Here is a 24,786-nt window from a genome sequence, read left to right on the forward strand (position 1 = left end):
CTCTTAGGTTGGACCATATGAAAGTGCCAGTTATTGACCATTTTTAACCACTAAAAATGATACTTCCATATAGTTGAACCTAAATCAACATTTTAGTTGACTGATCTTTTGAGTAAAATTTTATACTCTCAATCAAGTAAAATTATAAATTCATATGTTAATTTATATATAGGATAAGCAGTCAAGAAGTTTGGCTTTTAAATAAAAGAGAGTGAAGTGTTTTTCATTGTTTATCAAACTTCTCTTGAGTGCCTGTCATGAACCAGCCACTGTATTAGCTAGTGGGGACCTAGAATGAAAAGCTGTGGCCCCTGCTCTGTGGAAGAGCATATAGTCTACTTTAGAAGGTGTGTGATAGACACATATATCTTAAATACTTTATCCTAGCTTAAAATTTCTTTATCCATCAGTGTTTTCATGTAGAAACATAGATGTTTCTTCTTCTTCTTCTTCTTTTTTTTTTTTTGGTACCAGAAATTTAGAGACTGATTCTCACTGAGATGCTTAAGGCCTCGCTACATTGCTGAGTCTGGCTTTGAATTTGCAATCCTGCCTCAGCCTCCTGAGTTGCTGGGATTACAGGCCACATCACCATGCTTTTCTTTTTCTTTGATTCCTGGATTCCAGATTGTCTTGTCTTTTGTTAATCACATCCATTCAACTTTCCAGTTTGAGTCTTTTAAAGATGAACACCTTAGAACAATTTGTGAGCAGAGTCCTGTAGGTTTTTTAGTATGTTCCTTTCTAATCTTTCTTAGTTGCCACTTTCACTAATTCAGTGGCAATTTTGTTTTAGCGACTTGCCCCTATCAATTTTTATTTCAAATCATTCAACTTCATAGAAATAGCAATTTGTTTTTAGTTTTATTTCATTAATTTAGAAAACATTTAGTTAATATGCAGTCACATCATTATGTAATGATGAATAACTAGTATGCCTGTCATAAACTAACTGGGAATATGTGTTCAGCTCTCAGTTAATGCCAAGTGTAAGGGCCATTCCCTATGAACTTTAGGTATGATTCAGCTGAATGCTTAATACAGAGACTGCAGAGAGTTGGTCCATCTGCTGAGTCAAATAAACAGAGGTTGTTGAGGAGCTTCCTCTGTATTTGTCGTTGAGTATCCGAGTAGCCAGAGAGTTAAGTAGAGGTTGCCAGATTAGGATCTGTTTCCTGTTTAGGCCAGGAAGAGTTTGGTTCTTAGATGGCAGAGAGTCACTGAAGAATGTCAAGCAGATAAGAGACAGGAGGTGAGAGAAATCCCCCTGGCAGCACTGAGGAGGATGTGTGGGAGGGCTGATGCCAACACTGGAAGAAAAGGGGAAGGCTGGTGCAGTAGTGAGGCTGGAGAGGGATGAGGGATGAGAGGGATGGAGGGAGAAATGTAGAACAGAGCGTGGATTTTGAAGGAGATATGGTACTGGACAGTTGGCTAATGGAAGGGAAAGAGAGACCCTGAGAGGACTGCCAGGCTTCTCTCAGAGGCAGACAGGAGAGGGCAGATTTAAAGGGGGAGGATGTATTCTGGTGGGAGCCACCAGATGGAGATATTGATGAGTGTAGTTTTTTTTTTTTCTATAGAAACTCAACATCACAGGAGCTATTTTATTAAGTTTTAAAACTTCTCTCAGGCAGATCAGCGATTTGTATGGAATGGTCATCTTCTAAGAGAACTGTCTGCTCAGCCAGAGGTAATGTAACTAACTAACTAAAATCTGCTTACTTGTCACAGTTTTCATTTATACATGTTATAAAAAAACTATCTAATCACTAAGGATTTGGATAAATAATTCTAATTTAACTATAACTTACACATTTTGATCATGTCTACCCTCTTGTATCACTCTGGGTTGAAGAAACCTAATGTTACTGTAATCTTTGTTAGTTTTCTATCACAGTGACAAAATACTTGAGGATAAGACAGAAGTTTTATTTTGGCCCATAGTTTTAGAGGTTTCAGTCTTTAATTGCTTTTGGGCCTGTGGTGAGGCAGAACGTCATGGCAGGGAATGCATGGTAGGGCAAATCTGCTTACTCATGGTGACCAGGAAGCAGAGAGAGAGAGAGAGAGGTGGGAGTGGGCCAGGTTCCCCATCCCCTTCAAGGGCACACTCCTAGTGACCTAACTTCTTTCTAGTAGGCCCCAAGTCCTAAGGTTTCTACCACTTCATAATAGGGTCACAGATTGGTGGCTACTCCTTTAACACATGACTATTGGGGGACATTTAAAACTCAAATAATAGCACCAACAGAAGCCTTAAGTTAAAAAACAGTGTTTTCTGTAAGAGAGCTGTAATGAGTCTTGGTGGATGAATAATGAAGAAATGAAGGGCTGTGACTCAGTACCCAGGCTGAGTGGAAAGCTCTGCACCTGTCTTCCTAGGGTTGTGTGAGGCCCTTCTGTCTTGGAGAGAGACATGCCCAGATGCCACCTACCTCTTTCCTTTGTTTATGCAAATGAGTATTAGGAGGAGGCCCTGCTAGAAAAACATAATATATTGATTCTAGGAAAATAGGCTTGTTTACCTTATTTCTTGACATTTGTTAGGCTTTTTTGAGAAAACTAGTTCCAATCTACAAACAGCGCGGAATGTCTTTTCCAGAAGGACTGAATTGGTTGTAAGCAAACACTGAGAAGGAGGGAGGTATATATTCTGCAACTTCATGTAGTTTTATTAGTTTCCAAAATTTGAGTAATCAAGCCTAAATGATTGTACTGCATATCTAATGTAATTAGAGACATTCTTTAAAACGAAAAGTTATGTGAAAGCTTACTACCATGTTATGTATGTGTATTGCCTCCCTGTGTATTTATTTATTTCTAAGATATGTTGATTCTAAATACATTGTATATCTTCATTTCAGGTTCACCGTTTTGCTCTTCCAGTGTTACATGGTTGTATCCTTACCTGATATTACTCTCTAGTTTCTAGCAGTCTATTAAAGTATATTATAAGGTAGATTTGGAGACAGTGTCATATCTGGCATGAAAAGAGTATTTGGGGATTAATGGAAATTGCTACTGATAAGAAAATTAAACTCATTGACATGAAATCTTAGCATTGATTATGAACAACTTTTTTTAAAAGAACTTCCAGACTAAATTATTGTCTCTGTTCAAGAGTTTGGGGGCTGGTAGTTTAAAGGAAGGAATTTGTGTACTATATTTTGCATTTTTTTTTTTATATTGGTGAATTGTGCAATAGAAGTGTGAACTTGTCTGTTTAAATGAAACCATTCCTTAGTAATTAATAAAGCTAGATTCAGGGACTAGGATGATTGACAGCTTGGAGAGGAGAAATGCAATTAAAAATTTTATTTGCATTTAAAGTAATGATAAAAATGAAAATTAAGTATAAAGAATAATGCTTGGGGAAAACCATAGCACAAATGCAAATTAAGTAGTGGTTGTATAATTGTAAGCTCATTTAAAAAACATGTCCTTAGCAGAGATAAATTAATAAAAATAGGGAAGAGAAGTGAGCTGGCTCTTGAAGGATAGGTACAGTATATGCTAATGAGTGTTTATAATTAGGACTGTGGTGTATAGAAATTGAGGTAATATCTTTTTATCAAGTAACCCCAAGAAACTTATTGTCACAACAGTCTTATTTATTCATTATGTTAACAGGATTTTATTTTTATATTTGTTCTACTTAAAAGCAGGAAAGTAATAGAGGGAACGTTTTACATAGTTATGAAAGAATAAACATCAGAAAATCTCAGGATAAAAGGCTTACCTATTTCACTTTATTTTATTTTTTTTTTGTACCAGGATTGAACCTGGGGGTACTTAATTACTGAGCCAAATCCACAGCCCTTTTTATTTTTCATTTTTTAAATTTTGAAACAGGGTCTCACTAAGTTACTCAGGGCCTTGCTAAGTTCCTGAGGCTGGCTTTGAACTCATGATCCTCTTGCCTCCTGACCACAGGTGTATGCCACTGTGCCTGGCTCACTTTACATTTAAAGCATTAAATGAGCTTTTGTTTAATGTAAATTGGTGACTAGGAACATAGTTCCATTTTCACATAACATAGAGAGAGGTCTGCAAGTACAAAGGAATAAGGCAAAAGCGTGGCTGGAGCAGAGTGTAGACAAGGAGAGACAGGAGCAGTGTTCAGCTGCGTTCTGTCATCAGCTGGGCTCAGATAACTAAGAGTTTTGTGGAATAGCTGTAGCTTTTACTTTCACTGTGATGAAAAATTTTGAGGAGGGTTTGAGTTTGAAAATTGGCATGGTAAGACAGTGTCACTCTGATTGTGATATAGAGAATGGCCAAAGGTGAGCAAGGGTGGATGGATGCAAGGAAAAATTAGGAAGAATGAGTTGGAGTCATCCAGCTGAGAAGTGAGTTGCCTAGGACCAGGGTGGAAATGTGACATTGGTGAAAGATGATCAGATTTTAGGTAACTTTTAAAGACAAAACCAACAGAATTTTCTAATATGGTACATGGTGAATGAAAAAGAGATTAGTGTGACTCTGAGGTTCTTGGCCAGAGTATGGAGGTGGACTGAAGGTAGAAGAAGATTATCAGAGTCCATTTTGAACTGTTAAGCTTGAGGTTTCCATAGATAACCAAATAAAGATGATGAGAAGGCATTGGATCAGATGGGACTGGAGTTCAGGGAAGAAGTTCATGCTGGAGACAAATTTGAGTATGTTCAGGGTATAGATGGCATTTCAAGCCATGGAACTGGATGAGGTCACCAAAGGAAGAAATGTACACAGAGAAGAGAAACAGTTATGGGAAAAGGGTGTCAGGGAGAAATGACCTGAAGGGGGAGGGAGTTCTAGATAGAGAAAAAATGTTAGATCCATGAACTGTAGTCCTCAGTAAGGATGAAGGACTTGAGAAGTGAGGATCCCAAGCGAGTGAGCTAAAACAGCAGGTCCTAGGGTATTCCACACTTCAAAAATCAGAGAAAAAGGAGATGGGGTTGTAGCTCAGTGCTAGAGCGCTTGACTAGCACGTGTGAGGCCCTGGGTTTGATCCTTAGCACCACATAAAAATAAATAAATAAAATAAAGGTATTGTGTCTGTCTACAACTAAAAATAGTTTTTAAAAAGTCAGAGAAATGAATATGAACCAGCAAAAGCCAGTGAGGAAGAGGAAAACCAGGTCAGAAATCGGGTCCCAGGAGCAAGCAAAGTTTCCAAGAGGTTGTGAGTAGCTGATATGCTGCTGATTAGTTAAATATGATGACTATTGGGGAAGGAGATTATGTTTTTGCTTCTCCCTAACTAAGGGATATTACCAAATTTTTAAAGATTTAGGAGAAGGAGAAGACTGCATGCTGAAGGATACCTGTGAGTGGATGAGGTGGAGTGCTAGGCACGGGTAGAGGGCCCATCATGCTGTTAACCCACCACTGTAGAAGCCAAGCTGAGGTGTGGATATGGGTGCTGGTGGTTGTATGAATGTGGTAGGAGCATTTAAAGGCCTTTTATCTTCACAGTGAAATAGGAAACCTTGTTATTGGTTGTGAGTGGACTGAGAGGAGTGTTGGAGGTGAGGAGACTGTGAAAGGGACATCCTGGGGAGTAGCAGTGGGTCATGCTGGGAGTTACCTTATTGATAAGAGTAGAGATGAATTAATTCACTTTTTAAAATTACAGTGTTTGTATTTTATTCTTGATATATATATATATATATATCTTGTAATCAGAGGGAAGTGATTCACAAAGTAGTCATATTTTCTGGTAGATTTAGCTCTCTAAGAGTAGACTCATGTCTTACTCATCTTTGTGCCCTGCCTCTAAATAGATAATTTGGGTGAGTAAATGAATAATGCTGCCTTGAAATCTTCTCTGGTGTTGTGGGAGCCTAAGAAGAGCCATTATTAAGTCTGATGATGCCAGGTAATAGGAATGAATCATTAGCGATTCATATTGCTGGGGTCAAAATGGTACCGCCATTTTGTTTGGCATTCTCTTTGTGAATTTGCCAGCCCTCCTCCTGTGTGTTCCCAATACATTCATACCAGGAGATATTTACAGATATGTTCATAGCAACATGTTAGAGCAAAACTATGAATACAAGTTCCATCAGCAGAAGAATTAGGTCTTTTGTGGCATGGTCCTTAAAGATTACACATAGCACTGAAGAGGACTAAAGTGCTTTATGCAATGTTAAGATGAATCTTGGGGACTTATAGGGAAGAAACAAAAAGGGCTTGAAGTTTATAAATAGTGAAGGACCATTTTTATAAAACTCAAAAACAAGCTCTGTGCTTTTAACTCATGGTTGCATGTATTGAAACTAAAAAGGGGAGTGGCTCCACTTACTAAAGACTTGTGAATATTCATGGGGAACCAGAAAAATTTGCGTGTTCTATCCCTTTTTCTCTTAAGGACCATTGATATTAGGGTCACAATAGTCAAATATAAAAATGATACATATATTTCTACATGTTATATTTTTTTAATATGTTTAAGTTATTACTATGCACTCATGTTCTATCAATGGAAAATACTTCAATTGGATTCTCATCTCCAGGAGGAGTTGTTTCAGAGCTGGCGTGCGTTATTATGTAAGAGGTAAGCTTCTTTTTGTCAGTGTGATTCAGTACCAGGTCATATCTATCTCTAATCTACATCTCTCTTATGGTGATATGACTGTAATCTTTTGTGTTTTGAATTTATTATTATTTAATAGCTTTGTTAAATATTTGTATCCTGCTTCATTATAATAGGTAGGTCTTGTGTGTTTTACTCCAACTAATGTAATCACATGATTACAACGTGACACTATATGCTACATCTTTAACAGCTCTAAGAGGAAAAGCACGTTTGTTAGATGTTGGAAAGTACAGCTGAATTATGTAGATTTCAATAACCTAAATTCATATTAGAATGTTCTTTCTCTTATTACTCTTGATTTATTTACCCGTGTAAAGCTAGACATTTGACCTCTTGCCTTCACTTTGTAAAATGTTTACATTTTGAGCATTTGTTCTATAGGCTTTATACTAGTGACATGCTAATTTGTTCAAATCAAACTTTTAAAAGCTACATTAAAAGTTGCTCTTATTATGAAAAATAGTTCCTTCTACTTTTCTTCTTTTAACCAGAATATATCAGATAAAATCCTATTAAATCATCAAAGTTTGGGGCCAGAACGATAGAGAGATTATTTGGTTAATCTCAGATTATAGATGACATAGCAGAGGAAGAAAGATATTGAGTGAGTGATCTGGCCAAGATCACAGAACCAAAATTTAGAGTTAGAAATTCTCTTGTAGAAACTAGGTTTTCGTAAAAGCAATCTATGATAAGCCACAGGCCAGCATCATTCTGAATGGAGAAAAATTGAAGGCATTCCCTCTAAGATCTGGTACAAGACAGGGATGCCCTCTCTCACCACTTCTGTTCAACATAGTCCTCGAAACACTGGCCAGAGCAATTAGACAGACGAAAGAAATTAAAGGCATAAAAATAGGAAAAGAAGAACTTAAATTATCACTATTTGCAGATGATATGATCCTATACCTAGCAGACCCAAAAGGGTCTACAAAGAAGCTATTAGAGCTAATAAATGAATTCAGCAAAGTGGCAGGATATAAGATCAACACACATAAATCAAAGGCATTCCTGTATATCAGCGACAAATCCTCTGAAACAGAAATGAGGACAACTACGCCATTCACAATATCCCCCCCAAAAATAAAATACTTGGGAAACAACCTAACAAAAGAGGTGAAAGATTTATACAATGAAAATTACAGAATCCTAAAGAAAGACATAGAAGAAGACCTTAGAAGATGGAAAAATATACCCTGCACATGGATAGGCAGAACTAACATCATCAAAATGGCGATATTACCAAAAGTTCTCTATAAGTTCAATGCAATGCCAATCAAAATCCCAACAGCATTTCTTGTAGAAATAGATAAAAGAATCATGAAATTCATATGGAATAATAAAAGACCCAGAATAGCAAAAACAATGCTAAGCAGGAAGTGTGAATCAGGCGGTATAGCAATACCAGACTTCAAACTATACTACAGAGCAATAGTAACAAAAACAGCATGGTACTGGTACCAAAACAGGCGGGTGGACCAATGGTACAGAATAGAGGACACAGAAACCAATCCACAAAACTACAATTATCTTATATTTGATAAAGGGGCTAAAAGCATGCAATGGAGGAAGGATAGCATCTTCAACAAATGGTGCTGGGAAAACTGGAAATCCATTTGCATCAAAATGAAACTGAATCCCTTTCTCTCGCCATGCACAAAAGTTAACTCAAAATGGATCAAGGAGCTTGATATCAAATCAGAGACATGGCGTCTGATAGAAGAAAAAGTTGGCTATGATCTACGTACCGTGGGGTCAGGCTCCAAATTCCTCAATAGGACACCCATAGCGCAAGAGTTAACAACTAGAATTAACAAATGGGACTTACTCAAACTAAAAAGTTTTTTCTCAGCAAAAGAAACAATAAGAGAGGTAAATAGGGAGCCTACATCCTGGGAACAAATCTTTACTCCTCACACTTCAGATAGAGCCCTAATATCCAGACTATACAAAGAACTCAAAAAATTAGACAAAAAGACAACAAATAACCCAATCAACAAATGGGCCAAGGACCTGAACAGACACTTCTCAGAGGAGGACATACAATCAATCAATAAGTACATGAAAAAATGCTCACCATCGCTAGCAGTCAGAGAAATGCATATCAAAACCACCCTAAGATACCATCTCACTCCAGTAAGATTGGCAGCCATTAGGAAGTCCAATAACAACAAGTGCTGGAGAGGATGTGGGGAAAAGGGTACACTTGTTCATTGTTGGTGGGACTGCAAATTGGTGCAGCCAATTTGGAAAGCAGTATGGAGATTTCTTGGAAAGCTGGGAATGGAACCACCATTTGACCCAGCTATTCCCCTTCTCAGTCTATTCCCCAAAGACCTAATAAGAGCATGCTACAGGGACACTGCTACATCGATGTTCATAGCAGCACAATTCACGATAGCAAGATTGTGGAACCAACCTACATGCCCTTCAATAGATGAATGGATAAAAAAAATGTGGCATTTATACACAATGGAGTATTACTCTGCATTAAGAAATGACAAAATCATAGAATTTGGAGGGAAATGGATGGCATTAGAGCAGATTATGCTAAGTGAAGCTAGCCAATCCTTAAAAAACAAATGCCAAATGTCTTCTTTGATATAAGGGAAGTAACTAAGGACAGAGTAGGGACGAAGAGCAGGAGAAGAAGATTAACATTAATAGGGATGAGAGGGGGGAGGGAAAGGGAGAGAGAAGGGAAATTGCATGGAAAGGGAAGGTGATCCTCAGGGTTACACAAAATTACATACAAGAGAAAGTGAGGGGTAAGGGAAGAACAATACAAGAGGAAGAAATGTTTTACAGTAGAGGGGGTTGAGAGAGAAGAGGGGAGGGGTGGGGAGGGGAGGGGGGATAGTAGAGGTTAGGATAGAGAGCAGAACTCATCAGACACTAGAATGGCAATATGTAAATCAATGGAAATGTAATTGATGTAACTGATGTGATTCAGCAATCTGTATACAGGGTAAAATGGGAGTTCATAACCCTTTTGAATCAAACTGTGAAATATGATATTTCAAGTTAGATGTAATGTTTTGAACGACCAACAATAAAAAAAAATAAAAGGAAAAATAAATAAATTTAAAAAAACAAGAAACTAGGTTTTCTTCGGTAGAAGTATATTTTATAATTGCAGTTTTTTAATAGGCAGTAAATTTGCATATTTCAAATTTTAAAAAAGATTTTAAGAGGTACTAAAAATGTCCGTCCCATTGTTGTCTTCATCTGCTCAGTTCATAGTCCTACCAAGTAATCACATGTTAGTTTCTTGTTTATCCTTCTGGATAATTTTATGTTGGACAGGTATGTGTTAATTATTTTTCTTCTTTTGTAGACAGTAGTTATACACTTTACATTTTCTTATGCCCTGTTTTCTTCCTTTTTTAAAATTTGGTATGTCTTGGCAATCTTTTCATAAAGAGATCTCTCTCACCTTTTCTTCTCCCTTTCCCTTTTCCATTCTTCCTCCTCTCTTCATTGTAAAAGTAACTCTATATTGTCTCTTTTTTTTTTTTATAAATATTTATTTATTTTTAGTTCTTGGCGGACACAACATCTTTGTTGGTATGTGGTGCTGAGGATCGAACCCGGGCCGCACGCATGCCAGGCGAGCGCGCTACCGCTTGAGCCACATGCCCAGCCCCTATATTGTCTCTTAATTGGAATTATGGAAGGAAAAAAACAGCTTATGCCTCTGAAGATAATCTTAGGATTAATAAGATCAAGTCACTGCTAATTTGGCTCAATAATTTTGTCCTCTTGTGGTAATACATTAACAAAAACAATAATACTGCACACATACCTCAAAATGCTATATTTGAGAAATATATCACATAGAAAGGGTGCTAAAAATATTTTGAGAGCTAAAAATCCATTGCTTTCTGAGAATTTAGTAATTTGTGTTAGGGACTAGCTTGAAAGTTGCTTTTGCTTAGCAAGCCTTTGTTAGCAAAAAAAAAAAAATATATAAATAACTTTGTAAGGGAGCACTTCAGATACTGGAAAGGACTAAGCTCTGCCAACACTGTAGAGCAGTACTTTCCACACCAGGTTTCATTGGTATATTCATGGAGTTTAGAAGCTCTAGAATCATATGCAGTTTCTGTGTTTATTTTGATAATTAAAATTAACAGGCATCTTTCAGAAATCCTCTGAATTATTATAACTAAACAGTATTACTGTTGTGGGCCTCATTTGCCTATAATATTGTGTAATTACTAAGTATGATCACTTAAGTTGATTGTTTTTCAACTTTCAGAGTACCGTTTTTCAAAGTAGGATTGAGAATTTTTTTTTTTTTGAAGATGTCTCAAGAAGCACTGTTTTAGAAAAAGTTTGTATAAAAAAAAGTGACTAGCTTCATTTGTTTACTAATAGGTCTTTTTTTTAATATTTATTTTTTAGATGTAGTTGGACACAACACCTTTATTTCACTTGTTTATTTTTGTATATGGGTGCTGAGGATCAAACCCAGGGTCTCGCACGTGCAAGGCGAGCACTCTACCGCTGAGCCACAACACCAGCCCTACTAATAGGTCTTTAAAACTCCTATTTAAACCTGTTTAAATCAGTAAGCTGTTAGTTTTCAGGTCATATGTAATGTATTTGTTTAAATTTTAATTTTATAAGTACTTTCCCTTAAATTTGAACTGAGTTAATTTGTTCTAAGTGAACTTGAATTAGTGAGTTTCTGGTGTGTTTCTTATGTACTAATTATAATTAAACCTTAATTTTTTCTCGATTTAGGAATTGATTCTGAAGGCCATGCAGCTAACTTTGTAGAAACAGAACAAATTGTTCACTATAATGGGAACAGGGCTTCATTTGTACAGGCAAGTTATGGCGGTGTCTGATTGGCAGCTTGCCTTTTGGCCTTTTCTGCTTGATCATAATTTTCTGTCATGTTGGAATCTTCCTCCCCTTCCTTTTCCCTCTTTAAGTAATATCTTTGTCTACCATGTGTAAGAAGTACCCCCCTCCCCTCCCCAAAGAATTGTTCATTAATCAGGCACTGTTCTGCTGACATTTGCTGCTCTTCAATACCTAAGGAGAGGGTAGGGGAGGAGGGGTATGGTTATGGAAATGTGGCCACTTGTCTGAGGATAGGCTGTTGGCTTCTGGTTGGCTTTGCCTGCCTTGCACTTCACTGTGAAGTAATACCTCTCATCTGTTGCCTCCTCATGGAATTGTGGATCACTCCTGCTCCAGTGATAGTGTGTAATGTATTCATGTGTTCATAACATAATTCCTTTAAGAATGAATAAAGTAATTTTAAAAATTTTCATGCTGCCAAATTATATAATAAACATGCCTTATTAATTTTTACTTGTGGGTAAATTGATTTATTTTAGAATTTAGGGAAAATACAAAACTGTCTACTACACAAATGCCATGTATGTAAAATTAGGACAAAGAGTCTTTTCTGAGCATTTTCCTACAAAATATGAACTTTTGGAGTAGGTGTGTATGTACCTCTTCCATAGCTGGTAGGTTGCATTATCTTTTACCTTTGCAGAGTCACTAATATTTATACTGCTAACAATGAGTAAGTTGAGAAAAACAGTTTGTATGTGTTTGATTTCACATTTCTCTCTTTTCTTTTAGACTCGAGGATCAATCCCTGTTTTCTGGTCCCAAAGACCAAACCTTAAGTACAAACCACGGCCGCAGATCAACAAAGTAGCAAATCATGTGTGTATCTTTCATTGGCTAAAAGTGGAAGCTCAGGGGCCATTTAGGTTTGCATATAAAGCACTAGTTCTCCATAAGCAGAATTCAACATCTTGAGGTCCTTCTTGATTTTGGCACATAGTGAACCTCTAAACCAAAATGCTTCAAAGATTGCATATTAGAAATACGTGGGAAATGACTGTGCTTGAATGTTGATGGCAAGTACAAATTTGAGGGAGCTCAGTAAGATTTACAACTTATGCTGTTGAAAATACTTAGTATATTTTATTTGAGGTTGTGCTCAGAATTAGACTAGTATTGTAGCTCAGAGTAAAATGGCTTGTAATTACTGTTTACTACATAGTATTTAGAATATCTAGAAAGCATTCTGATATGCTTTTTTGAGTATAGAAATGGGACATTTAAGGAGGTACTTTAAAAAAAATTATAAAATATTCCTATAATGTTATATGGTAAATATCTATTTCCCCTCTCTAGATGGATGGTTTCCAAAGGCATTTTGATTCACAAGTAATTATTTATGGAAAACAAGTCATAATCAATCTGGTAGGTTTCTTGCATGTTTCTTTGGGGGGTGGAAATAAAACAATAACTTAATTTTGTTAATAGAAAATTTATAATTTTAAACATTTTTTAAGTATACAGTTCAGAGGCATTAAGTATTTCTTAGTGTTTTATACCCATCACCACTATTCATTTCTGCTACTTTCCATCATACCAAACTCTGTACTCATTAAGTAATAACTTCCTATTACCTCCCACACACCAGCCTCTATTAATTATTTTATTTCCAATCTCTCTAAACTTCCCTATTTTAGGTTCCCAATGTAAATAGAATCATATTATCTTTGTCCTTTTGTATTTTACTTATTTCACTTAGTATAAATGTTATAAACATTTTAAAGATTCATCCACGTTGTAGCATGTTTCAGAATTTTATTCTTTTTTAAGATTGAATAGTATTCTGTTGTAGCTGTATGCTACATTAATCTATTGATAGTTATTTAGCTTATTTCTACCTTTTGGTTATTGTGAATGATGCCATTATGAACATTCATGTGCAAGTTTCTCTACTTGAGTCTCTGCTTCCAATTCTTTCAGATTTAATTTTTTTCTCCCAGTGCTAGGGATTATACCCAGGGCATCATGCATTCTAGACAAGCGTTCTACCACTGAGCCATATCTCCAACCCTTAATTCTTTTAGGTATATTCCTAGAAGTGGAATTGATAGATCATGTGATGATTCTGTTTAATATTTTGAGGAACAACAGAACTGTTATCCATAGTGGCTGCCCCTTTCTATTGGCAATTCACTAGGATAGGGTTGCAGTTTCTCCAGTCCCTGGCAATAGTTATTTTGATGATAGGTATACTAATGGGTGTGGAATTGGTGTCTCATAGTGGTTTTGATTTAGATTTATGTAATGACTGGTGATGTTGAACATCTTTTCATGTGCTTATTGGCCATTTGTGTATCTTTTTTTAGGAGCATTTCTTTTTTTTTCTTGATGTTTACTTAAGTCAGGTTATTTTTTTTCTCTCTCTCTTTTTTTTTTTTTTTTTTTTTTTTTTTTTTTTTTTTTTTTTTTTTTTTTTGTGGTTCTGGGGATTGAACCCAGGGCCTTGTGCATGCAAAGCAAGCCCTCTGCCAGCTGAGCTATATCCCCAGATCTTGTTTTATCTCTGTTGTGAGTGGTTGTCATTCTGTGTACATCCTGGATATTTAGAGTTTTTTTTCAAATATTTTCTCCTATTCTTTCAGTTGGCTTTTCACTCTCTTGAGAGTAGTATGTAGTGCACAAAAGCTTTTAATTCTAATGAAGTTCAGCTTATCTGTTTTTTCTTTTGTTGTCTGTGCTCTTGGTGTCATATCAAACAAAATCATTGATAAATCCACGAATTGTCCCTGTATTTTCTTTAAAGAATTTTCTAAAAAAGCTTTAGATCTGACATTTAGGCCTTTGATCCATTTTGAGTTAATTTTTGTATGTGGTGTAAGGTAAGGGTACACCTTCATTTTTTGCATATAGATTTCTAGTTTTTTGAACACCATTTGTCAAAAAGACTGTCCAGTACTTATTGAATGGTTGAGACCTCCTTGTCAAAAATCAGTTGAACTTATATGCAAGGGCCAATTTGGGGACCTTCTGGCCTATGCCATTGGCCTGTGTTGTGTGTCCTTATGTCAGTATGACACTGTGGCTTTTTTAAATAAGTTTTGAAATCAAGAAGCATGAGATCCCCCCTCCAACTTCCTCTTCCTTTTGCAAGATTATTTTGGCTAGTTGGGGTCCCTTGAAATTCCATTCCATAGGAGGTTTTTCTATTTCTGCAAAAAATGCCACTGAGATTTTTTTTTAATTTCCTGGTTTTTTGCCATTGAGATTTTAATAGAGATTATAGGGACTCTGTAGATGACTTTGGGTAGTATTATCATCTTAATATTAAGTGTCAGCCCATGAACACCAATGTCTTGCCATTTTTAAGTTTCAGCAATGTAGTTTTCGGGGAACATGTTTTCATTTCCTTGAATAAGTTTATTCCTGAGTATTCTTTCTGATGCTATTGTAAATGGAACTCTTAATTTTCTTTTAGAACTTTTCATTGTTAGTGTATCGAAATGTAGCTGATTATTGTGTGTTGATTTTTGTATGCTGCAGCTTTGCTGAATTTATTATCTTTAATAAATATGTAGTTTTTTTGTGGTATCATTGTTTGACTTTGATATCAGGATAATCCTTTTCTTATAAAACAAGTTAGAAATCATTCCCTCTTCTGTGTTTTGAAAAAGAAGAGTGGTGTTAATTCTTCCATAAATGTTTGGTAAAATTCACCTGTGAAGCTATTTGGTTTAGGGCTTTTTGTTGGGAAACTTTTCAGTACTCATTCAGTCTCCTTTCTAGTTATTGGTTGATTGATATTTTCTATCTCTTTATGATTAAGTTTTGGTAGATTCTGTATGTCTAGGAATTTATTCATATCTAGGTTATGCATTTGTTGATACATGAGTGCTAATATTTTAATATTAATATTAAAATAATATTTTAATCCTTTTTATTTCTCAAAAATTGTTAGTAATGTCCTATCATTCCTAGTTTTAGTAATTTGAGTCTTCTCTCTTTTTTTTTTTGAATGGAGGGGGGGGTCATTCTAGCTAAAGTTTTTTTAATTTTATTAACCTTTTCAAACAATGAATTTTTTGTTTTGTTGGTATTCTCTCTTGGTTTTCTGTTTGTTTTGTTTCTCTCTGCTCTAATCTTTATCATGTCCTTTACTTGTGTTAGCTTTGGGTTTAGTTTGCTCTCCTTTTTCTAGTTCTAGACATTTGACTCTTATTTTCTAGTTTCTAGACATAAAATTAGATCATGGATTGAGGTTCTCCTTTTTTTTTTTTTAAATGCCTTTATAGCAGTAAATTCTTCTTAGCACTGCTTTTGCTTTACCTCATAAGTTGTGGCATATTATATTGTCCATTTGTCTCAAGTACTTTTTAATTTCTCTGGTGATTTTTTCCTTTGACCCAGTGGTTGTTCAGGAGTATGTTGCTTTCACATATTTGTGAAATTTCTATTCTTCTTCTTTTATTGTGATCAGAAAATATATTTTACTTTTTAAAAATTTATTAGAAGACTTGCTTTGTGCTTTGTGAACTGACATATGGATTATCCTGGAGAATGTTCCATGTGCCTTTTGGAAAGATGTGTATTCTGCTATTAATGGGGTGGAATATTCTGCATGTTTGTTGGCCTAATGGGATCTATGTTACTTAAAGTCTCCATTTTCTTATGGATCCTCTGTATGATTATTTTGTCTGTTATAAAAATGAGGTATTGAAAGTTTTCAACTATTATGGTTAGACTTTTATATTGCCAGTGTTGCTTCATTATATTTTTGGACTCTGATGGCTTGTTGCTTCTTTATTTTTAATTGTTAGATCTTCTTGGTGAATTGACTCTTTTATTAATATTTAATGTTCTCTTATAACAGCTTTTCACTTGAGGGTATATTTTACCTGATACTAATACAATTGCTCTAGCTCTTTTGATTGCTATTTACACAGAATATCTTCTTTCATCCTTTTACTTTCAACCCGTTATGTATCTTGAAAGTAAATGTCTTATAAACACCATAGGGTTCGTTCTTTTTTCTATCCTTTCTCCCAATCTATCTCTTTTTATTGAAGAATTAATTCACTTATATTTAAATTAATTACTGATAACAAAGGATTTGCTTTTGCCATTTTGCTATTTATTTCCTATATGACCTGTAGTTTTTGTTACCTATTTCCTCCATTGCTATCTTCTTTTGTGTTTAGTTGATTCTTTGTAGTGATATGTTTGAATTGCCTTCTTATTTTCTTTTGTGTATATTCTGTAGCTTTCTTTTGGTTAGCCTGAGGATCATATATAATTTCTAAAGTTAAAACTATCTAATTTTAATTATAACCAATTTCAATTGCATATAGAGCTCTAATCCTAAAAAGGTTTGCCCTCCCTTTTGTGTTGTGGATATTGCAAATTGTGGCTTTACACGTTGTGTTCCTGATAATACAGATTTACAGTTTTTATTAATTTTACTTTTAAATCCTGTAGAAAATTTTAAAATGGAGTTATAGAGCAAGATTACAATAATACTGGGTTTTATATTTGCCCTTGTATTTATCTTTACTTATTCTACAAAGTTAGTTCAGATAACTTCTAGGTTTGTTGTTTCTGTGCCAAAATGAGAACTTGAAGCATCCTTGTTATTCTTCTGATCTCTCTCTTTAAATAAACAAAGTTATTTATGGTGTTTTAAATTTTTTTTACAGGTAAACCAGAAGGGCTCAGAGAAACCACTTGAACAAACATTTGCAACAATGGTGTCTTCCTTGGGAAGTGGAATGATCAGGTACCTCACTCAGAATCTGTTGCTGGATTTCTCAGGTCCAATATGCATTTGCTGTGGCCAATAGGTCAGGAATTTCAGTCTTTTGTGATTGTTTGGTGTGTGGCCTCTGAGGTTAGCCACCATATTTTCTGGATCAGTTAAGCTTTTGCATGGTGACCTCATTTGGAACATTACCTATGCCTGTCCTAATACCAGGCAACAGTTGCAAATACTATGTATCCTTGTGAAAAGATGGGATCCTAAAACATCAGTTTCCCTGTGGAAAGGTACAAAGTAAGGCAGCCCATTTGGAGCTTCTCCCTAGGAAACTGGGTGGGTGGTGGGGGTATACAATAGTAAGAAGTGGTTACTAGCATTTGGGGAGAAATTGTATGGAAAAGTTTAAGTGTACACAAAGATGAATAATATAATGAATCTTGGGGAAGACCTTCATGCTTTCCTGTCCAACTCAAAAGCTCTAGCAAATTCATCAGATCCTCGATCCATCCATACTTCCACCTTTTGAGAGTAGAACCTGCCCAGACATGCTTTAGGAGACTCAAGAGAGGGGACTCCTATACAAGGTGTGCCTGAGAATCTATACCATCAGACCGGATGATCGGAATCTCTGGGGTTGGAGTCCAGCTTATGTGTACTGGAAAAAGTTCATCTGTTGGCTCCTGTGTACACCCCTGGTTAGATCCCTGTGCCTATTACAGTTTCCATAGGCATTTTTTGCCTCCAGAGTTGTCCTGAGAAATTTGGAGTTTTTAACAACAGCTAACTTTGAGAACTTGAGGTGTGAATTAACTAGAGTCATGCCCTTTGGGCAATGTGAAGGTTTCCTACTGCTAAAGAACAAGCAACCCAAAGCTATTTATTTTGTGAACTCTAAAGACCACCAGACAGAGGAACATAATAAGATTGTATTTGAATTTTTAAAAAGTTGATAAATACATATTCTGGCAGGCAGGAAAATCAGTGAGTTGATTTAAATCTGCAGTCAAATGGTAGATTTGTTGTTGTCTCTAAGATGTCTCTTGTACTGATAAACCTTTTAGTTGTTAAGCCAGTTATTACAATGAGTGAAGCAAGTGGATGAATATGGCCAGAAAAAGAAAAGTCGTATGGCCACACTTATGAAGACTACTAGGACTCATTTAGCAGTGGAAAGTTATTCTTTTGGAAACTGGATGAAAAATACCTAGATGTGTGAGGTGAAGTATCTCTAAGGGTTTCTTCCTAGAATTTGGAGAGAAGTAAAACTGCTCAACCTTTGGGTTCAGAGTAAAATAATATGTTTAAAATAATTAATCATCAGAATATAACTCTAACTCATTCTTGGAAGACATAACTGATTTAAAACAAGGGTACAAGCCTAAGAATCCAAGTACGTTTAGATGCTAGTGAGCTATATAGATTCTTTTGGTTTGTTGGTTTTCTTTTTTTCCTTTAATTTTATTTTATTATGGTAGGAACACTTAATATGAGAACTACCTTAACAAAATTTTTAAATATGCAATACAGTATTGTTGACGAGAGGTCCAGTGTTGTACAGTAGCATTTTCTAGTAGCACTTTCATTTTGCTTTACTAAAACATTATGCCTGCTTAGATTGCTTTAGCAAGGGCTGGGGCTGGGGCTGAGGCTCAGTAGTAAAGCACTTGCCTAGTTTGTGTGAGGCACTGGGTTCCATCCTCAGCACCACATAAAATAAATAAATGAATAAAATAAAGTTATAAAAACAAGGCTAGAACTAATACTCCTGATCATATTGCCACTTTTATTGGAGTTTCCTTTGAAAATGGCATTCCCAGTCATTAACTAATCTGGATATTTGTATTATTTCTGAGGGTACTGTTCTCACTTGAGATAACTATTGAGATGGTGGGCATTCTTTATATGTTAAAAGCTCATGCTCCATTCATAATCCTTCGGTGTGTTGGAGCCCAGGGAGTCTCATGAAAGCAGGTGCTTCATCTGGATTTTCACTCTGCAGATGAGATCATAATGCCTGTCTAGTCCTACTTCCTGAACATGTGTTCATGGTGCTCAGGTTCTCTGTACCCTTCCTCCCTTGGCTTTTAGGACTTAATGGTTTTTTCCTACTCTCAAGGGCATCATTTCAGCTTTATGGTAGGACATCTTAACTATTAGATCTCCTCTAACTTTTAGAATTGTGATAATTGGGAGAAGCTCATTATAGATTGACCATCAAGAAAAGCATCTCTGCCACATGTATGGGCGATGTATAGATATTGATAGAAGAAAGTGAATTTTTTGTTAGAATGGCCAGTAACTAAACACTCTCCTGCCTGCACTTCCCACAACCCTTAATCCCCAACAGATCCTCCATGCACTGAACTGAGTTTGACCATTCTGAACATGTTAATTGATTTGAAAAATATAAAAAGGGACCCTATTCTTTGCACATAAGAATAAAGAATAAATGTATAACTGGGTGTTCAAATGCACTGTGCCTCTACTGTATGCACCTCATTACTGCACTTAGTCCACCTCACTAGTATTTATTGTACTTCTCTACTCCTGAGGGCCCCTTGAAGAACATGTGAAAATAGAAGTGTGTTTGCATGTATTTATGTGTTGGTGTGTATACATATATACATATGTGTGTGTATTTGTATACGTATATGTGTACACACACACACACACACACACACACAACACACAACATAAACTCCCCCATAAGTATGGGCACCAGCAGGTGGTGTGATATGTATAGTGCTGCGGCTTGAACCCAGGTGGCTCTACCAGTGAGCTATATCCCCACTTCCTTTTTTTTTTTTTTAATTTTGAGACACATTCTCACTAAGTTGCCCAGGCTGGCCTTTAACTTGTGATCCTCCTTCTTCAGCTGGCTTGGTAATTGGGATTACAGGTATGCACCACTGTGCCTACCTTGAAGGTATGATTAATAGAAGGAAATTGAATGATTTCTTATCAATATCTGAATCTTTCCTTTTGCTAGATACATTGCGTTTGACTTCCATAAGGAATGTAAAAATATGAGATGGGATCGTCTAAGTATTTTATTGGATCAGGTAGCAGAAATTCAAGATGAATTAAGGTAAGCTATATTGTTTTCTTGTGGAGGTAAAATGAATGAATGTGTGTGTATATATACATATATATATAATATCAATCATTTATTATATAATATCTAGTAGACTTACAAAGGAAGTTTCCTTAGTTGTCAGTGCTTTGTATACTATTTTATTTTGGTCCTTGAGTGTATTATTTTATTGTTTAAATTTTTTATTGGAAAGATGAGAATTGATGATTTAAAACTATTCCTAAATTCTTAAAAATGACCCATTTGGATATATTCATACTATAAATTATCTTCAACACATTTACAAGTTTTCACATAACTGATCTGGTTTACCACTGTTCTATATTCAGTTGTTTTCACTAAACATTCCATCATAGATTTTTTGATTATTAGTCTGCATAGACTTTTTAATGTTAGTGTTAGTGGCTTTTCTGTATTCCATTAGGTCTAACATGATTTGAAACAAATGTTTTCCTTTACATTAAATATCCAGTTCATTTCCTTTTCTCCTATCCTGAGCAAGCTACAGTGTGTCACTTGAGTTACATGTATATATAGATTTTTACTTCTATTAAATCCCCCCTTCCCAAATTCTCAAGAGTAGGATTAATAAAGGTCTGAATATATTTGTGGTACTTTCTGTATGCATTTACTATATTATTTATCATGTTGGTTCACAGATTTACTGTATTCTATGCATATATCTGTCTTCACTTATTTTAAAGGTAGAAGAAGGAATCTATAAATCATTCTATCATTTTATTCTGCCTCTGTGTGATAGTTCTAGACTCAGATATGCCTTTTAATTTTAACTACACAGGCATATAATAAAACTGCTGATAGACATTTTCTCAGTTTCTTTTTCCCTTGTTTTGTTGTTGTTATTGTTACTGCAGTGCTGGAGATGGGACCTAGGGCTTTGTGCATGCTTGGCAAGTGCTCTATCACTGAGTTGCATCCCTAGCCCTTGGTTTTTTAAAATATATTTTTATGTATATTAAGTAATCAAAAATAGTTCTACTTTTTTTTTTTTTTTTCTGTGAGATTTTTGTCACAAACATTGCTGATGTAGGGAGATTGACCTTATTGTTGTTGGGCTATTAGAGATCAGTGAAAACATTGGCTGGGCCTGGCATCTTATTGGTGGGTGAGGTGTGGTTCCTTGGGTTCACCCATTAATTGCTGTTATATAAGAAAGTAAGAAAGTAGGAGGATTGATACCAGAATCCATATCCATTGCCATTCACTGTGCCACTGGGACAGTAGTAGATTTTACCAGTGACTTTCAGATGATCTCTCAAGATAACTTTTTTTCCAGAGGCTTTTGTGATAGTAGAAAGAATCTGGGCTTTCAGGTCTGATTTGTTTTGGTTTAAATCTCAGTTTGTCTCTCATTAGCCTTGTGACCTAGGCACCTGTTGGATATCTTCAAACTTTGGTTTTTCTGTTTGTAAAGTGGAGCTAAGGACACCTACCTCATAGATTTATTGTAGGGTTTACAAAACAATATTTACAAAAATCTAGCGTTTATTTCTTAAGTACTAATGGGGTGCCATCACACACACAACATAGACACACACACACACACACACACACACACACACACACACTCTCATGCATATGTATACATGTGTGCTAACTCTAAATCTGCCTCACTAGTCCTCCATGAATCTCATGTAGATTTAAACACCTTCTTTTAGTTCTTTATTTCTAAGAGCATGATTTCTATGTAGCCCTCAATTTATTGTATCTCCTCCCTTCTTTTCGAGTTTTGGAGAATAATTTCAATACATTAATATCATCTAGTGTTCATGCTATGCCTCATACACTCTGATAAATACTTTTGTGTGTGTGTGTGTTATGAATTATCTCATTCAAACTTTAAAGCAGTCTAATGAAGGTACTATTGCCTCCATTTTGTGGATAAAAATACATTATTTGAAGTTACAAAATTAGGTATTTGCTGTGGTGCTAAGGCTAGCAAACAGATTATTTACTGCCAGACTCCCTTTTCTTAACCATCACACTGAGTGTTGTCAGATTTTTGAATTCCTATCTGGGTAGTTAAATAGAGAAAGGGAAGCAAATTTTTCAAATCATACTTGATTATACTTTTTATATTTTGTACTATTTGCATGTTATCCATTTAAAAAGAAGAAAAAATGCCTATATAGTATGTAGATCCACCCGTGTTTCATAGATTCTGATTCAGTTGATCTAAAAAGCAGGAATTTTTACTTTTAACCAAAAACCCAGTGGAGTCTGATATGGATTGTACAGGGACCATGAAACCCTGATATAAAGGGACTTAGTTGAAATAATAATGTTAAAGGAACCTCTTCTGACCTTGGGAAAAATGTTTGCTGTGCATAGCAATCTATATAATACTTCCAAGTCTACTTTTTCACTTCTCTTAGATGTAGTGACCTTTGATGTGCACATCTTTTTTGGATAGGGGGCTGTGTGGCCTCGGCCATTCAAACTGCTATTTGATCTAGAATAATGAAATATGCCTGACTGCATTCCTGTCTGACTTTTTAATTCATAATTTTTAGTAATGTCACTGAAATGAGACCCATGTTCTAAAACAGTTATACCATTAGTAGATTTGACCTACTTTGTATGAGAGTGTTTATACAAATATGTTTTAGTTATTTTCTAGTAGACTCTGCCGGCAAAGTGGTGACAAACCAGGAAGGCGTGTTCCGCAGCAATTGCATGGACTGTCTAGATAGAACCAATGTGATCCAGAGTTTGTTAGCTCGTCGGTCTCTTCAGGCCCAGCTTCAGGTGTGAATTCTTTTTTTCTTTTTTTCCCTCTCTTATTGAAAAACAATGTAATAGAAAATTTAAATTTTTGAAAACTCCAAATAGTAACGATTCACATTGCCCTCACTCTAAACTTTTAATGTTTGTGTCTTGCCCTCACTGGTGTGCACATTTTCTATAATGGTGGTCAGTGTGTGTGTGTGTGTGTGTGTGTGTGTGTATATATATATGCACAATTTTTAATATTAGTGTTTTCCTTTAGTATTTACTAAGCTAGTTAAGTTGCTATATTTTTGGCTTTTAAAAAACACTGAAGAAAATATATCTGTTCTTGTTATTATTGTCAACTTAAACTATTTCCTTTGGGTTAGTTCCAAGAAGTGAAATTACTGGATTAAGCTGATGTCAGCAATAAATAAGTGAATCCATTTCATTGAACTTGTGCCAGTGTTAGCTAGTTTTATTTAAAACAACTTTTTTTTTCTCTTTTAATTCTACAAATTAGTTCTTCCAAGTTCTCATTTGCATCTCTTGTATTACTAGCAAGGGATATTAACTCTTGGCTAAAAAGTTTCTGATACAATTTTACTTTACCACTAAGATTATACTAATGTGAAAAATAGATAAAAATTTCTTTTTCTGTTATATTTGCAATTAAAAATTTGTAGCACCCAGGTTTCTAAATAACATTGGCATTTGTTGGGGGGGACAAAGTTTATCCCAAATGATTTCCTGCCTAGGTAATTAGTATGTATTCAGTTTTGTTTCTGACTATTATATGATACCCAGGAGGAAATTATGAAGGTAAAATACCTCCTTTAGAATGAATGATTCTTGAATCCTACAGTAACACATGTCATAGGAGTGAGTTCCCTATTTGGGAAGTCTCTAATTTGTATTGCACTATGTCCTTGTCCTTATGAACTTTTTCAGTAGAAACAGTGTTAGGAATGATTTGGTTCCATGGCTGATTTACCAAAACCTATTTAAATAGATTCTTCAACCTTAAGTCTTTTACGTTCTAAACCTGACAAACCTTCAGGACTGTGTTGGTAGGAGCTTCTCTAGCAGCATTACATTATTGTGGGGGCTCTCCAGTTGTGCTTTTCTCCTTCCACTGAAGGCAGTGTTTTTACCAGCTATAAGCCATTGAGGGTGGCTCCTGCTGTGTCTGAGGGTAGAATGATCCATTCTCCGTGAGAGGTAGTGAGCTATCATTTGAGGTGAGAAAAAAAGATGGTGGTTCTCAGAGAGTGGGTGGCCTGAGACCAAAGCCACGGCAGGACTTCCTAATCTGTGGTCAGTGGACGCCACAGAGGAGTCCATAGAGGGGATTCAAGAGCCCAGTGACTCCTATGGCTTGGGGATGGTAGATGTGTAGCATTTATCAGGTTCTCACAGGTGCCTGGAATAGAGGGTAGGCTATAGTGAGTCTGGAGTGAGAGCATCTGGGGATGGTGAACTAGGAGAGGGCAGAGGAGTAAAGCAGTAGAAGGTTAGAATGGGAGGGAAGGAGGAAGTAGTGGCTCAGATCCCACAGCAGCTCTCAGTCTTACTCATGCCCTTCTCCCTGAATATGCTCCTGCTACTTTCTCTGTGATTCTGGGGCTCAAAGGAGCCCCCAAAAGAGTCTTTGCAGTTTGCCCTGGCTGAGAAAGGTTTCTGGTACTTGGGATGCATCTCTGTCTTACAACCAACAGCCAGGATCCATTTGATAGGATTTCAGGGCTGTCTTTGCCTTTTCTTAAATCATGTCTGCTGAAATCTATTCCACATAAATATGGGTGTGGTTCT

The 24,786-nt window shown here is 35.9% G+C and overlaps 1 protein-coding gene across 1 annotated transcript in view; it reads left to right on the top strand.

The window, feature by feature from the left end:
• The window catches only part of Sacm1l (SAC1 like phosphatidylinositide phosphatase), a 57,859-nt gene that overhangs the window by 25,652 nt on the left and 7,421 nt on the right, over positions 1-24,786 (top strand). Inside the window, exons 6-14 of the mRNA XM_026389898.2 lie at positions 1,634-1,693; positions 2,868-2,901; positions 6,443-6,544; positions 11,336-11,421; positions 12,194-12,280; positions 12,758-12,826; positions 17,092-17,171; positions 20,140-20,238; positions 22,875-23,013. Coding sequence (XP_026245683.1) covers positions 1,634-1,693; positions 2,868-2,901; positions 6,443-6,544; positions 11,336-11,421; positions 12,194-12,280; positions 12,758-12,826; positions 17,092-17,171; positions 20,140-20,238; positions 22,875-23,013 — 756 coding nt within the window. The remainder of the gene's footprint in view (positions 1-1,633; positions 1,694-2,867; positions 2,902-6,442; positions 6,545-11,335; positions 11,422-12,193; positions 12,281-12,757; positions 12,827-17,091; positions 17,172-20,139; positions 20,239-22,874; positions 23,014-24,786) is intronic.

This window comes from Urocitellus parryii, chromosome 3, assembly GCF_045843805.1.
Source record: "Urocitellus parryii isolate mUroPar1 chromosome 3, mUroPar1.hap1, whole genome shotgun sequence".
Taxonomy (NCBI): Eukaryota; Metazoa; Chordata; class Mammalia; order Rodentia; family Sciuridae; genus Urocitellus; species Urocitellus parryii.